We start from the raw sequence: 12,371 nt of genomic DNA, 5'->3' as shown, positions 1-12,371 counted from the left end.
TGGCAAGAAAATATATAACATTTAAATCATATATACTTATGACTTAAATATTACATATCACAGTATAAATAACATTCCTGTCAGATGAATGCTGCTCAGCTCAACAACTTTGTTCACAGCAGTCAGTGGTTATAAAAGGTGCCTACAGCAGCTGGTGTGCAAAATGAAACGTGGGGCTGCCTGCAAGTAATGGGTGGACCAGCTCCCTTCTGGGGCCACCGGGAACTCTGGCTACCACAGAATCACAGAACCTAAAGTGTAAAAGGACAAACCACAGTGAACTCCACAGTAGCAGGAAAGTATTTTCATTGCTTGGAAAAAAAAAAAAAATAAAATTCAAACTTTGTCATCACATTAAAAACATTACATGAGCAGTAATAAACATATTTACACTTCTGTTTTGATTATAAATATACATTATATACAAAATAATGTTATAAAACGTAGAAAGTTCAGTGCTTCTGATTTTTTTGTTTTTTTAAATTACTGAAATACTAGTCTTCAGAATAAACTACAAACAGACGAACTAAAACCCATATTATTGATCTCTGAAGGTCATCTTCCAAATGGTCCTACACGGTCAGAGCAGAAGGTCAGTAGTGGACATTACAAAGGGGTCTTGTCTGCACAGTTCAAGGCAGTAGGTGGGCTAGTCCAACAGGATTTACAAGGGCAGAGATATCACTGTCCGAGAGATGGTACGATGCAAGTTTCTTTGAAGAGATCTTGTTTCCTCCTTCCTCATTCTGCTCCACCGCACAGTCTCATCTCATTACTGTCACAGCACTTTCCACTGGGGTGTCCAATATTATTGCTGTCAGTGTTTAGTTAAGAGTTTCTGCAGGCCTCTGCTGTCCAGGGCAGTCTTCCCTCTGTCGCAGTGGGCAGGTGTGAAAGAAACAGGACAAACCTAGAACCTTCTGACTCTGTTCTCCACCTGTCTTGGTGGAGGGCGTCTCAGTGGGTGCTTTAATATGGAGCACTTGGAACCAGGTTGAAGGACAGAATCGGCAATTTGCAACCAGATGGAGAAATATGGGGGATGATACTGCTGCTTCTCCTTTGGAAATTAACAGCTGCAACTTTGAGACCATTTGCAGAAGGTGGCACCTAAGTCAGAATACAACGTAAACCCCCAAATCTGTGTCATAATAAGGGGGCTGAGGGAGAGAATGAGGAAGGAAAAAGAAAATAATGTCTATTCATGATCGCTGGTAGTGCAAAGGGCATGAGAACAGCTGAGACGGTTCAGCACGTACAAGGTTCTAGGAGCTGATTGATTTTAAACGCAAATGTAAGGCTTTAAATAGAAGTGGGATCACATCTCTCCTCATTATCAATGGGAAACAGGCAGCACACATTCTTTATCATCATATCTTTCCCTTCTCAAATGCTTAAATCCAGGAAAATCCTGTCCCATGTTGTGGCTTGGGTCAATCAGTTCTCCAAAGCATCACCAAATGCTATGACATGTAAATTCAGTCCCCCTCTTTCCTTCCTCCTCTTGCCCTTCGTCTCCAATACATGCAGCAGGAGAGAGGAGATGCAAATGGACGTGTAGCAGGAAGTATCAATCACCCCTGCCCAATACTGCTCAGGTAACTGCAAGAAGAGCAGTCAAGTCTCTGTTTGGGCTCATTAGATTCTCTTGACAGATTTTAGGCACTTTTAAACCCATTAAAAAATAAAAGTGGAGACCTCATTTATACTGTATCCATTATCTGCATAGCAATGCTCCTTTCTTCACACCTTCCACGGCAACATCTGTGATAGTTAAGTGCCTCCTCATCTACCAGCACCTCCCACACCAAAGTTCTGGAAAGCCACAGGTCTGTCCATGAGAAATTGGCCTCGGTGTCTTTCAAAATCAAATCAAAAGTTAACATGTTTAGCCCCCCTCTCTTCCCTCTGCCTCCTCCCCTCTTCTATAGCCAGTGAGATTTCTGGCATCAAATGTCAAACAAGGGCAGTAAAAATGAATAGGTCTATTGCATCTTTCAGTAAATTCACAGTCTGTCCAGTTCACCCAGTTCCATCCTCCACCTGAGAGCAGCAAGTTGCATGTAATTACAAACAGTCCAATCCAGTTCTGAATTGTAAACAATGCAGCAGGAACATCCATCTACTGGCATTACCAAATCTGAGGTGCAAACGGGCTGATCTTCAGTCTTATACCTGTCAGGATATAAAAGAAATTGAGGAATGAGAAGGAAGCGCAGAATACAGCAGAACTAACAAATTATGTCAAACCAAAGTAACGTAAACTAGACATTACTGCAGCTTAGCTATCAGCATTCACTGGTTTTGCCTTCATCCAGAGAGAACAGTCAAACAACTCATCTGTATGATGAGTAGCCTTCCCTACCTGGAGTGAGAGAAGGAACACCTAGAGTAAATCTTGTGAATCTGGGTGTTTGCCATGTCTCTGTAAATGGCATATGGTATAGGTGGATAGCTTGTGTGCTTTGGAGAAAACTTTTAGGCTCTGCCATTCTGAAATTAAAAATACTTCTAGGGGTAACTGATGTAAATCCAGCTATTGTCAGCAAAATCTTCAAAAGGAAGATACGGTATTTGGGTCTGCTAACGGAAACAAAGCATCTAACTATCATTTATATCTTTGAAAATCCTTTCTGTTAAACTTTTAATATTGTTGGTTGACTTATATTCCAGCTTGCCTTCAAGCAGAAATCTGATATCCACCCTGGCAAGAGAGACAGAATCCTGCAGATCTGACTTCACAGGTCGCTGCTATATGGCACAGCAAGCTTCTCTTGGAGTCTCTAACTGAAACTAGCACTAATGGTGACTACGCTGAAAGAGACAGGTATTGGTTTGTGATAAATTGCCTCTAACTTCCTTTTGGGCCTTTTTCTAAAGGACCTGCAATCCTTTTGGAACCAGCTGGATCTTCAGTAGCTACTTTCTAAAGTCACTACTAGACACTTCCTTCTTGAGTACTGCTTTCTGCCTGTTCACAATAGTGTTAGCATCTAGATAACTTAAGAAACAACATTTCATTCTATTACAGCCATGAATATGTAGCTAGAGCTTAAATGCCAAGAAGCTGAAATTTCTTTCCATGTCTTATTACAGACTTACTAAATGGCTGTTCTGCCTATCCACAAACGCATCCAGCTACCTTACATTTTCTGCTGGAAAGCTATAGCTTTGCTTGTTTTCACTGAACACAGATTATCTATTGTAGTAATGGGGGTGAAAAAAGAAAATGCAGTTTTATATTGGTGAGCCCCATGAACTATTATTATCTAATTATGAACTATTATTATTTCAATTGTTATTTCAATTATTATTTCAATTGTTTTTTTTTGCTGACTACATAAGAGGAAATAATCCTGTAATATATTGAATCTTTATGGGCTGACATTCAGTGCTTTCGTCTCCCACTGACTTCTCCAAACACAGAATCTGGTTTAATAAAACCAGAGCTCTTCCTTATTTTTCCCCCACTGTATGTTCTGTTTTCTTGGGCACTCCTGTATGTCATGGAGGAGATGAGGTCTATGCTGAGATCCCTGGAAATAGAGCATCCTTCTCAGATGCCACTTTTACTCTGTGAATTTGTTTGCTTATTGATGTGCTCGCTTACCTCTGTGGCTATGATGCACTCATTCCTTTCTTCTGTTATCACAAAGACAGACTGGTACATTGAATCCCTCGGAGAACATATCGCTGATATTCTACATTCAGGCTTTTCACTAAAACGGGACAGAGAGAAAAAGGTGTTATTTGACATCTAACATACTTGACTCTGAAATGCTACCATGAATATGTAGGGGTGGAACAAGATAGCTGTGGAGGTGAGGGAGAAGAGGGCAAAGGATGAAATTTCACATGTTCTATATGATGGCAGTACATTACTTTAGGGAAGTGGAAGTAAAGAATACTACTTGTCTTGCTAGGTTTCTGTTGTGTCCAATTTAGTCAGGTACTCCCTAAGATCCCTCAGTGCACAGCAGTCACAAGCAGAACACAGGCAAGACTTCCAGTATGCATATCAAAATATAGAGGAGCCAACAAATAGATGCCCTTTTTTTGAAGAGAGAAGTTATTTTTACTCTAATCTTTTTCCCATGTAGAAAATCATTTTGCCTTTTTAATAAGCAAAATACTTATTTTTAAATCACTGTTTGCTGTAGCGTCGCTTCTCTGTGATTTACTGAGGAAGGACACATACTTTGTACTTTCATCACTGGACTGGTCACTCCTGTTCCCCTTTACAGCACTCACGTTACCAGCACACTGTGTACAAACTTACAATTACTTTAGCTATGGATACTACTTTGCCATGACACTCATACTTTAGGTCAGAATTCCTGCCTTTGCTTTAGTTTGTTTTCTATGTTCTCTCCCCTGAGTTAATTTTTTCCCATTTTCCCATCTGTGGTTTAGACCAGTATGAAGGTGAGAGGCTTACAAAGGCTACAAGGAAGGTTAAGTTCTCACCTGTGTAGTCGAAGTGGTGACTTCTCTCCTAAACACTTTTCACTTTTGTAATATTTATCTTCCTGTGTCCCTCTACTCGTCAGATCTTTTACCAGATTGTAGTCCAGTTTATGATTCTTGGGTTTATAATTTGACTTCTCCAGCCCACAGTCCACTTCGAGGTCTTTATTTTTATTGGTGTTTTTGAGCTGGGAAGCTGGAATGAGATTGTCCTTCTGGAAGTCAGACAGATTGTTCATCGTCTCCAAGTCCTGCTGTGGGTGCATCCTCATCTGCCTGATGACCATTGCTATCATGCAGAACAGTATGAGCAAAGCCACCAGCCCCACTCCCATGGATATTGCAATCCAGGGGACTGGTTTAGGAGGAAGTGTGATGGGCACTGAATAAACTGGTAATTCACAACGGCTGCCCATGAAGCCAGAAGGACAGTAGCAGACAAAGTTGGCACTATAAAGTCCACTGTAGCATGTGCCTCCATTCTCACATGGCCCAGAAGCACATTCATCACTGGTTTTGATGTCACAGTTCCTGCCGCTATAGCCTGGCAAGCACGTGCAGGTATAGTCGTTGATCAGGTCATGACAAGTTCCCCCATTGGAACATGGGTTCCTGGCACAGTCATTGATGTTAATCTCACATTTCTGACCAGAGAAGCCAGCCCGACAACGACACACACGAATCTGGCCAAGGTAAAAGCAATTACCATCTGAGGGGGAAAAAAAGAGGAAAAAAGAAATCAGTAAGCAGTGTGTTTCGACTACTTCAAGAAAAGGGAGATTATTTTACAGAACAACCACACATCTAAATCTTCCTTCCAGCTTACTTATCATCCCTTAAAACCATGCCACTTCTAAATAATGCTGGTTTAATGTATGTAATGCTTTCCCATTCCATGATAAAGCTTATGCATCATTTTCTTACATAGAAAATGCCAGTGAAAGTTCCCCGCAAGAAACCAAAACTGGGATAGATGTAGAATACACTGAGGGAGAGGGATTAATGTATTAGAGGAAGTGTAAAGGTCAGATTGGATTTCTATCACTTCTGCACTGAAAAGCACAGACAAGTGAAGAAGCCATGAGATTTTTCTGATAAAAAAAAAGACTCACCATTTGCACATGGGTTGCTTGTGCACCTGTCTACTTTTTTTTCGCAGTTTGACCCCGTGAAACCAAAAGGGCAAACACAAGTGTAGCTGGCCCCTTGTTCTTTTTCCAAGCATGTGCCTCCATTGAAGCACGGAGAATCGATACACGTCAAAGCGCTGTGCTCACAGTGAGCTCCATAGTAGCCAGGGGGGCAGACACAGCGATAACCATTCTCCATGTCCTGCAAAACACAACGATAGGCCATTGTTATTTGATGCCACCAAATGATAGTTGTGCGTGTGTTTCTTTTATGGTCAGCAGCGACTGCTGTTCTGTCCCGCTTCATTTACACTTGGATGTGGCAAAAGTGACATTTGCAGAGTAAATAACTACAAGTTGGATTGCGGGGGACAGGGCTGTGAACTGGCTGTATTTGGCACATAGGAGTAATCATGCAACTACAAAAGCAGAGCGGATACAGTTGCAGGGAGCCTAGAGGCAAGTAGGCAAAAACATGACTAATGCCACTACTGTCTAATGGGATCCCCAGTGTCCTTCTGAAGCAGAATGACATATGCTAACCTACAAGGCTGCAATCAGGACATCTATCCCCTCCATGAGAGCCTCCCCCCAATCCTTGCCATGGAAAAGTCCCACCACTTAGGTTACAACAAAACTTGTCTCTTCTTTATAAGCAACATATATCCAAGGCCTTGAGGGAAAGGAGTTAGGGTCTTGGAGCATTAGCTTTAAGCAAAACATGCATCAGATTACATCTGATATCTATAAGCTATCAGTCTTTATCAGTGGGTAGGATCAGTCATTGACTGGGTATGAAAATACACTGAAACACGAGAAAACTGAAAATACAGAACTTCATTTCACAGAAAGCGTTTCATCTAATTGCCTGTATATCAACCAATGCTGCAGTCCCATAGCTGAAAAAAAGGCATTTTCTTTTATTTGCTATTAAAATACAGACTTAGCACAATTCTTTATGAGCTTTGATTTGGGAAGCTTTTTTTATTTTATTTTACAGATACGCTCCCTCACAAGCCTTGGATCTTGCCAAGATCTCATAATGGCTGCCACAGAAACCTAAGGATCAGTTGACCAGTTCTAATCTAGATGATACATCTCCTCCTGTAACAGACTTCCTCCCCCGACACGTCCAGGGAAGGGTTCAGAATGATAGTTGTGAGAGTCAGTAATGAACCTGTGTACTATCGAATTCCCATTATGTTGTTACAAAACCATTTCTGAAAAGGTATACTGGGGCTTGCTTCACACAATGACTTTACATTTAAAATGCCCTTACCGTGCAACTACCGCCGTTCCTACAGGGATTGCTGTCACACTCGCTGATCTCATGTTCGCAGTCAACACCAGTAAAGCCAGGTTTGCATGAACACGTGTAGCTGCCCTGGCCAGTGTTCATGCAGGTTGCTCCGTTTTTACATGGTCTGTGATGAGTGCAGTAGTTCAGATCTGCAAAGATACCAAGTGTTAGAGGAAAGCATTTTTGACAGCTGGCAAAAGACATTCGTACAAAAGCACCTTCATCAACAAAGAGTTTTAAATGGAGTCTTCAATTTTGCTACCAATAGAAATACCAGAGATTCTTATCCAGGTTAAGATCAGTTCTAATCAGTTGTTCGAGACTCTTACAAATTTTACATGTCTATTAATCAAGCTCTGAATTTTAAGAAACTTAAAGAACTTAAGTTCTTAAGAAATTCTCAGTGCTTTGGTATACTCTCCCTTTTTTTTGTGGGCATAATCCCATGATTATATGTATGTAATGATGACAAAGTGGAACACGTACTCCATATATGTTCCTCAGAAAGACACTCTGAAGCACTACAGACACAGTGCACAATATGTCACACAGTAGAAGAGCTAGCCCTGTTGTTAAAAGGTGTGCTCCAAGGCACATTCTGGGAAGGCAGGAAGGAAACAGAACTATTTAGGCTTGGAGATTTAAACAAACATTGGAAATATTTTATTGTTTATTTACTGTGTTCTGTTGTTTGTTATGGATGTTATTAGTTTAAACTGTCTAAATACTCTGCCAAACTAGATGGTTGTTTTTATTTTCCCTTTCAATACGAGGCAGAGGTTAAGCACACAAGTCCATATGACATAAGTAGAGAATCTTTATAAGCACTATAAATGCCAGAGTAATGGAAATACATTTGGTTAATAGCTAACTACCCCACCAGCAGCAACCTGCACCTTTACTTTTCCTGCTTAATTCAGACTTCCCTGTCTTAATCCTATAAATGTCTTGCAAACACTTGACTTGCTCTGAGTACTTAATGATCTCAGTGCCAGCAGTGCATATATGGCCTTGAGGACATGACTGCTCAGCTGGCTACAGTTCAGTGATTCACTGGGTTGAATAGGTGGAAGTGGTCTGGTGTACCTTAAAATGGAACCTGTACTTTTCATTCTTGCTTACATGATTTTTCTCTCATGCTCCAGACTTATCACATGAGTTAACTTCCTTGTATGCAAAATAAGGAAGGCCAAATTATGGTGTTTACTGCTGCTGGAAACTGTTTAGTAAATTGTTATCGTTGTACAGGGAATACATTAAACTTAGCTTGAGAAAGCAGAAAACTTGCCCACTCACCACTCACCCAGGTGGTGTTTTTCTCTTGGAAACAACAGCCACCAAAAAGGCTTGGTTATTTTCAGCCAAAACTACTACAAATGAAGAATCGGTATCTGAGACAGCCTTGGTACAAAATGACACCCCTCCACACACACCATACACAAATTTAATCCTGGATCAGATTCCTTAGTACCAGATTGAGGAATACCCAACCCAAAGCTGTAAGCACAACCCTCAGAACCAACCTTGATCACAGAAGAGGCCACCCCATCCTTCATCACATATGCACTGCCATTGTGTTTTACAAGTCCCGTGGCGGCAGCCTATGTGGGGAATGCATTCATCGCAGTAGCGGCCTTGCCAACCAGAACGACAGCTACAAGAAAAGTCAAATTAAAGCATTAATGACACGGAAAAGAGTTTAAGTTTCTATTACAAGTTGACATTTTCATTGAAGTTCAGATTGCAATTGCCATCTACTCACATGCACTCTCCGGGTTTGGTGCAATATCCATTCTGTTCGGCACATCCAGACAGACAGATGGCTGCAAGAGGACAGAAAAAAAAAGCAGAAATGTTTAGATAAATATGTGTGGCACAACAGAATACACTTGTAAAAGGGGGAATGACAGCTTTTAAAAAATACTTCAAAAACCAGTTTTGTATTTCCAAATCTTTGTTTTAAAAACTCTCAGTACGGGGAGTTCAGGAGCAGGAAGAAGTGAACAGGGAGAGCCAATGTCTGACAAGCTGTCCCTTAGTTTTTCAGTTTACACAACAAACATGAACTCTTGCGGCTCCCTCAAAAGAAAAACAGCAAGAGGTGGCGGCCGTGCTTGCCCTAACAAAAGACTGCAGAGACCCAGCAGGGCCCTGAGCCCACAGCAAAGATTCCTGCTATGACAACGCAACACCTGCCCCACCGCTGGCAGCAGAAGCATGGAAACCTCTGTAGACAAGCTGCTGGCAGCGTAACTTGGGATAGGTATGATTGACTCAGGGACATCAGCCAAGAGCCCTTCTCTGCTGTTCGTTCACTACGTGTAGAGGTGCAGCATGGCACTGGCAGCTGTAGCAACAGTGGGGCAAAGTCCTCAGCGTGCCACTTTCAATCTCCCAGCACGGAGTGGAAAGGTCAGCGTGAAAGCACAGCCCAAGCCTCCAACAGGTGCACTGCGCTCTGCGGGCACACAAGTAAACACAATGCATCCAGCATGAGGCCTCCTGACGCGCTTGCTGCAGAGGACAACGCACTTTAGGCCCACCAGGGTACCTCCATCAAACAGTGCCCTCAGTTTGCCTTTCCTCAAAGGCCTCTTGACTTGCACGCCTGTCTAAGGCTACGGCTTGGGTTAGTCTAGAGGAAGGGCTAAAGAAGCTGTAGCAGGTGCACAAGACACCAGCGGGACAGGCCTGCCCAGCGCACAGGACAAGGGGCAGCACAGCCCACTGAGGGGATCCCTCCAGCACTCACTGAAGCGAAGCAGCCAAGACCTTGCCTATGTGGATGGGCTGCAGGGCCCATCAGTGGTACGGCACGGAGCGGCACTTACGCTTGGTGCAGTACTCGCCGGTCCAGCCGGGCAGGCAGGTGAGGCTGCCATCCGCCTCGCAGACATAGTGCCCAAAGCGGTCGTCGCGGCGCTTGCAGAGACGGGAGCAGCTCTCTCCGTAGTAGTTCTCGCTGCAGACCACGCGGTAGGAGTAGCGCAGCTGGGTCAGCGGGCCGCTCTGCACATCCTGAGACCAGACCTCACCCACCGCCAGTGACCGCTGGATGGCCATCTGGCTGATGAGCCACTCCTCCGGCGGCGGCCGCGAGCCTGCGGGACAGCAAGTAGCGCATCAGGCTGCGGCCAGCACCGCCACCACGGCCACCACCCACCCCGGGAACCCACGCGTGTGACACAAGGCACCGTGACACCCCGGGCACAGCGAGGAGAGACGGAGCGCATCAGTGGGAATGGAGCGGGGTCAGCGCGCTGCTGCCCCGAGGGATGGAGAGGGGTCGGTGTGAGGGAGGGCCCGCAGCAGCGAGCCCAGGCCGAGGGGGGCTCCGCGTCGAGGGCTTTCAAAGTGCTGCTGGAATATCCTTTTCCTCTCTTGTCAGAAAAACATCCCAAAGCTATTATTCCTTTCCAAAGGGCGGAATTCGAGAAAGGTGTAAAATACAGGAAAAGGCGGCCGGGGCTCTTTGGCAGCCTCGCGGCTTTCTCACCGCTGAGCTCCTTTCTTTCCCACGCCAAAAATAAACCGCAGGAAACGCAATTGTGTTGGAGATTAGGTCGGGACAGAATCAAAGCGGCCCCTGACGGGCATCGTTTGGGGACTAACTCCTGATGGTCGGATAAAGCCGGCCCCGAAATTATCGCATAAACATCTGAGCCGGGGGCGGCGGGGCCGGGCCGCCTTTAACCGTTTCGGGCCGGGGGCGCGGCGCTCACCTTGCGGCAGGTAATTAGCGGGCGCGTGCCAGGCCTGGATGATGAGCGAGAAGGTCCCCTGCGGGCAGAGAGCAGAGAGCAGCGTCAGCACAGCCCGCACCCCGCCCGCACCGCACCGCCCCGCACCGCGCCGCTCCGCGCTGCTCACCGGCCACGTGAAGTTAAAGGGCAGCTTGATGGGGCTGTCGAACCGCTCCGTGTCGCGGATGCTGAAGGAGTTGACCCCCAGCACCGGGGTGATGATGCTGCCGAAGGTGCAGGAGCCCGGTGACACCACCGTCTGGAAGTGCTTGAGGCAGACGCGGAAGAAGGTGCGGCAGTGCGGGGCGCAGGGCTCACCGCTGGCCAGCGCCCCGCGGCTGTTGACGAACTCGTGCAGCTTCAGCTGAAAGACGCCGGAGCCGGACGCGCTCTGCACAAAGGAACACAACACAGCCCCGTCACATCTCGGCCAGCACCCACTGACACCTCGCCAGCCCCTCTCGCCGTCGCTGCGACCGTTACCTGCTGCAAAAGCACTAACAGCAGCGTCAGGCCGCAGGCGCGCCGCGCTCTCATCCTCGCTCCGCTCGCTCTGTATTCCCCAAAAGCTCCTCCGAGAGCGGAGAGCGGCGCTGCCCGTCGGCCGGAAGGTAAATCCAGGTGCGACCGTGCCCTCGAGGCGCCAATCCTGCGCTTTATAAACTCCAGAGCCCTCGGGCTGGGAACGGGGACGCCTCGTCGGGACGGCTCCTCCTTCGGCGGGGGCCGGCAGCGCTCGGTAAATGGGAAACTTGCTTCCCTCCGAGCGGTTTATATAGTTGCCTCGCATCCTCGCGAGCTCATTATGTAAACTGTCAGTCAGCGGGCGGGCGATCCCTCCCCTTTTCCATCTTTCCTTTCTGGAAAACGGAGCCCAGCGCTACGGGAGCCCTCGGGTCCCGCACTCGAGTCTCGTTGCCGGCGCTCCGCGGGGGCCGGGCAAACCCCCGGCCGCTCGGCTCTGTATCCCCCCGACGACGGGAGCTCCGAGCGCCGGGGTTCGACGTGTTCCCCGAGCCCGAGCCCCGTTCCGCCCGCCCGCGCCCCGGGGCTGCTCCTCGGGCAGAAGGCGACGACCGGGACGGGGCGCCCGGGGCGCCGCTCCTCGACGGGCGCCGGAGCGGGGCGGGAGCGGCCGCGCGGCCGCCGTGGCCCCGAGGCGGGGGGCTCGGGGGATTCGGGGCGGGGGCCGGACCCGGACCGCTGGCGGCGTTGTGCCGTAGCCGGGCCGCGCTCCGGCGTGCGCCAGTAAAGCCTTGGCCTGATTGCGGCGTGCGCTTATTGTTGGGTCGCGTGTCCCTCATTAAAGCCGAGCACAGAGAAGGCCTTTCATGTGGCTTTTTATTTCAGCTTGTTAAATGGATGGGAGGCCGGAGGGGGGAGGGAGAGATAAACCCTCAGCTGTATGGTAATGAGGCCTTGCCACCTTTGTGCCAGCGTCGGGCTCGCCCGGCTGCGAACCTTTCCGGCGTGGATCACCTGGGGAGCAGCCCTCGGGCTCCGCGGCTCTCCCAAAGGCACTCCTGGTGCAGCGGCGATTCCACGGTCCGGGTTCTTTGGGGGAGCGCGATAAAGGAGGAAGTCCCAGGGTCCGGCTGGCTCGGCCCCAGGCTGAACCCTCGGCCCGGCCGCTCGCTGGAAGCGTCCCCGGATCGGGATGCGGGCCCCGGGGGAAGAAAAGCGTGGGGTGCGGGGATGCCCTCGGGGGCGTGAGGCACACGGCTGGAACCC

General features: G+C 47.5%; 1 protein-coding gene and 1 long non-coding RNA gene across 3 annotated transcripts; one reads left to right on the top strand and one right to left on the bottom strand.

The window, feature by feature from the left end:
- Positions 1–289: 289 nt before the first annotated feature.
- On the bottom strand, positions 290–11,519 carry DLL4 (delta like canonical Notch ligand 4). 2 transcript variants are annotated; one of them, XM_015864556.3, is made up of 11 exons: positions 11,124–11,383; positions 10,768–11,031; positions 10,620–10,677; positions 9,729–9,998; positions 8,660–8,720; positions 8,421–8,551; positions 6,877–7,046; positions 5,580–5,799; positions 4,468–5,176; positions 3,611–3,719; positions 290–2,175 (listed from the first exon to the last, which is right to left on the bottom strand). In XM_015864556.3, exons 1-11 carry the CDS (start codon positions 11,175–11,177, stop codon positions 2,170–2,172), a joined length of 2,052 nt encoding a protein of 683 aa, XP_015720042.2. In that variant the 5' UTR covers positions 11,178–11,383; the 3' UTR covers positions 290–2,169. The 2 variants fall into 2 exon arrangements, with proteins under 2 accessions (XP_015720042.2, XP_015720041.2); XM_015864555.3 differs by having other exon boundaries at positions 10,768–11,519.
- LOC146760719 (uncharacterized) lies at positions 2,674–6,769 on the top strand. Its single transcript, XR_014947139.1, has 2 exons — positions 2,674–2,827; positions 6,598–6,769. It is a non-coding gene; the product is annotated as an uncharacterized LOC146760719 (long non-coding RNA).
- Positions 11,520–12,371: the final 852 nt, after the last annotated feature.

The sequence above is a fragment of the Coturnix japonica genome, chromosome 5 (genome assembly GCF_054131305.1).
Source record: "Coturnix japonica strain WE chromosome 5, WE-NBRP24, whole genome shotgun sequence".
NCBI classification, from domain to species: Eukaryota; Metazoa; Chordata; class Aves; order Galliformes; family Phasianidae; genus Coturnix; species Coturnix japonica.
This window is presented reverse-complemented; position numbering and strand designations above follow the sequence as displayed.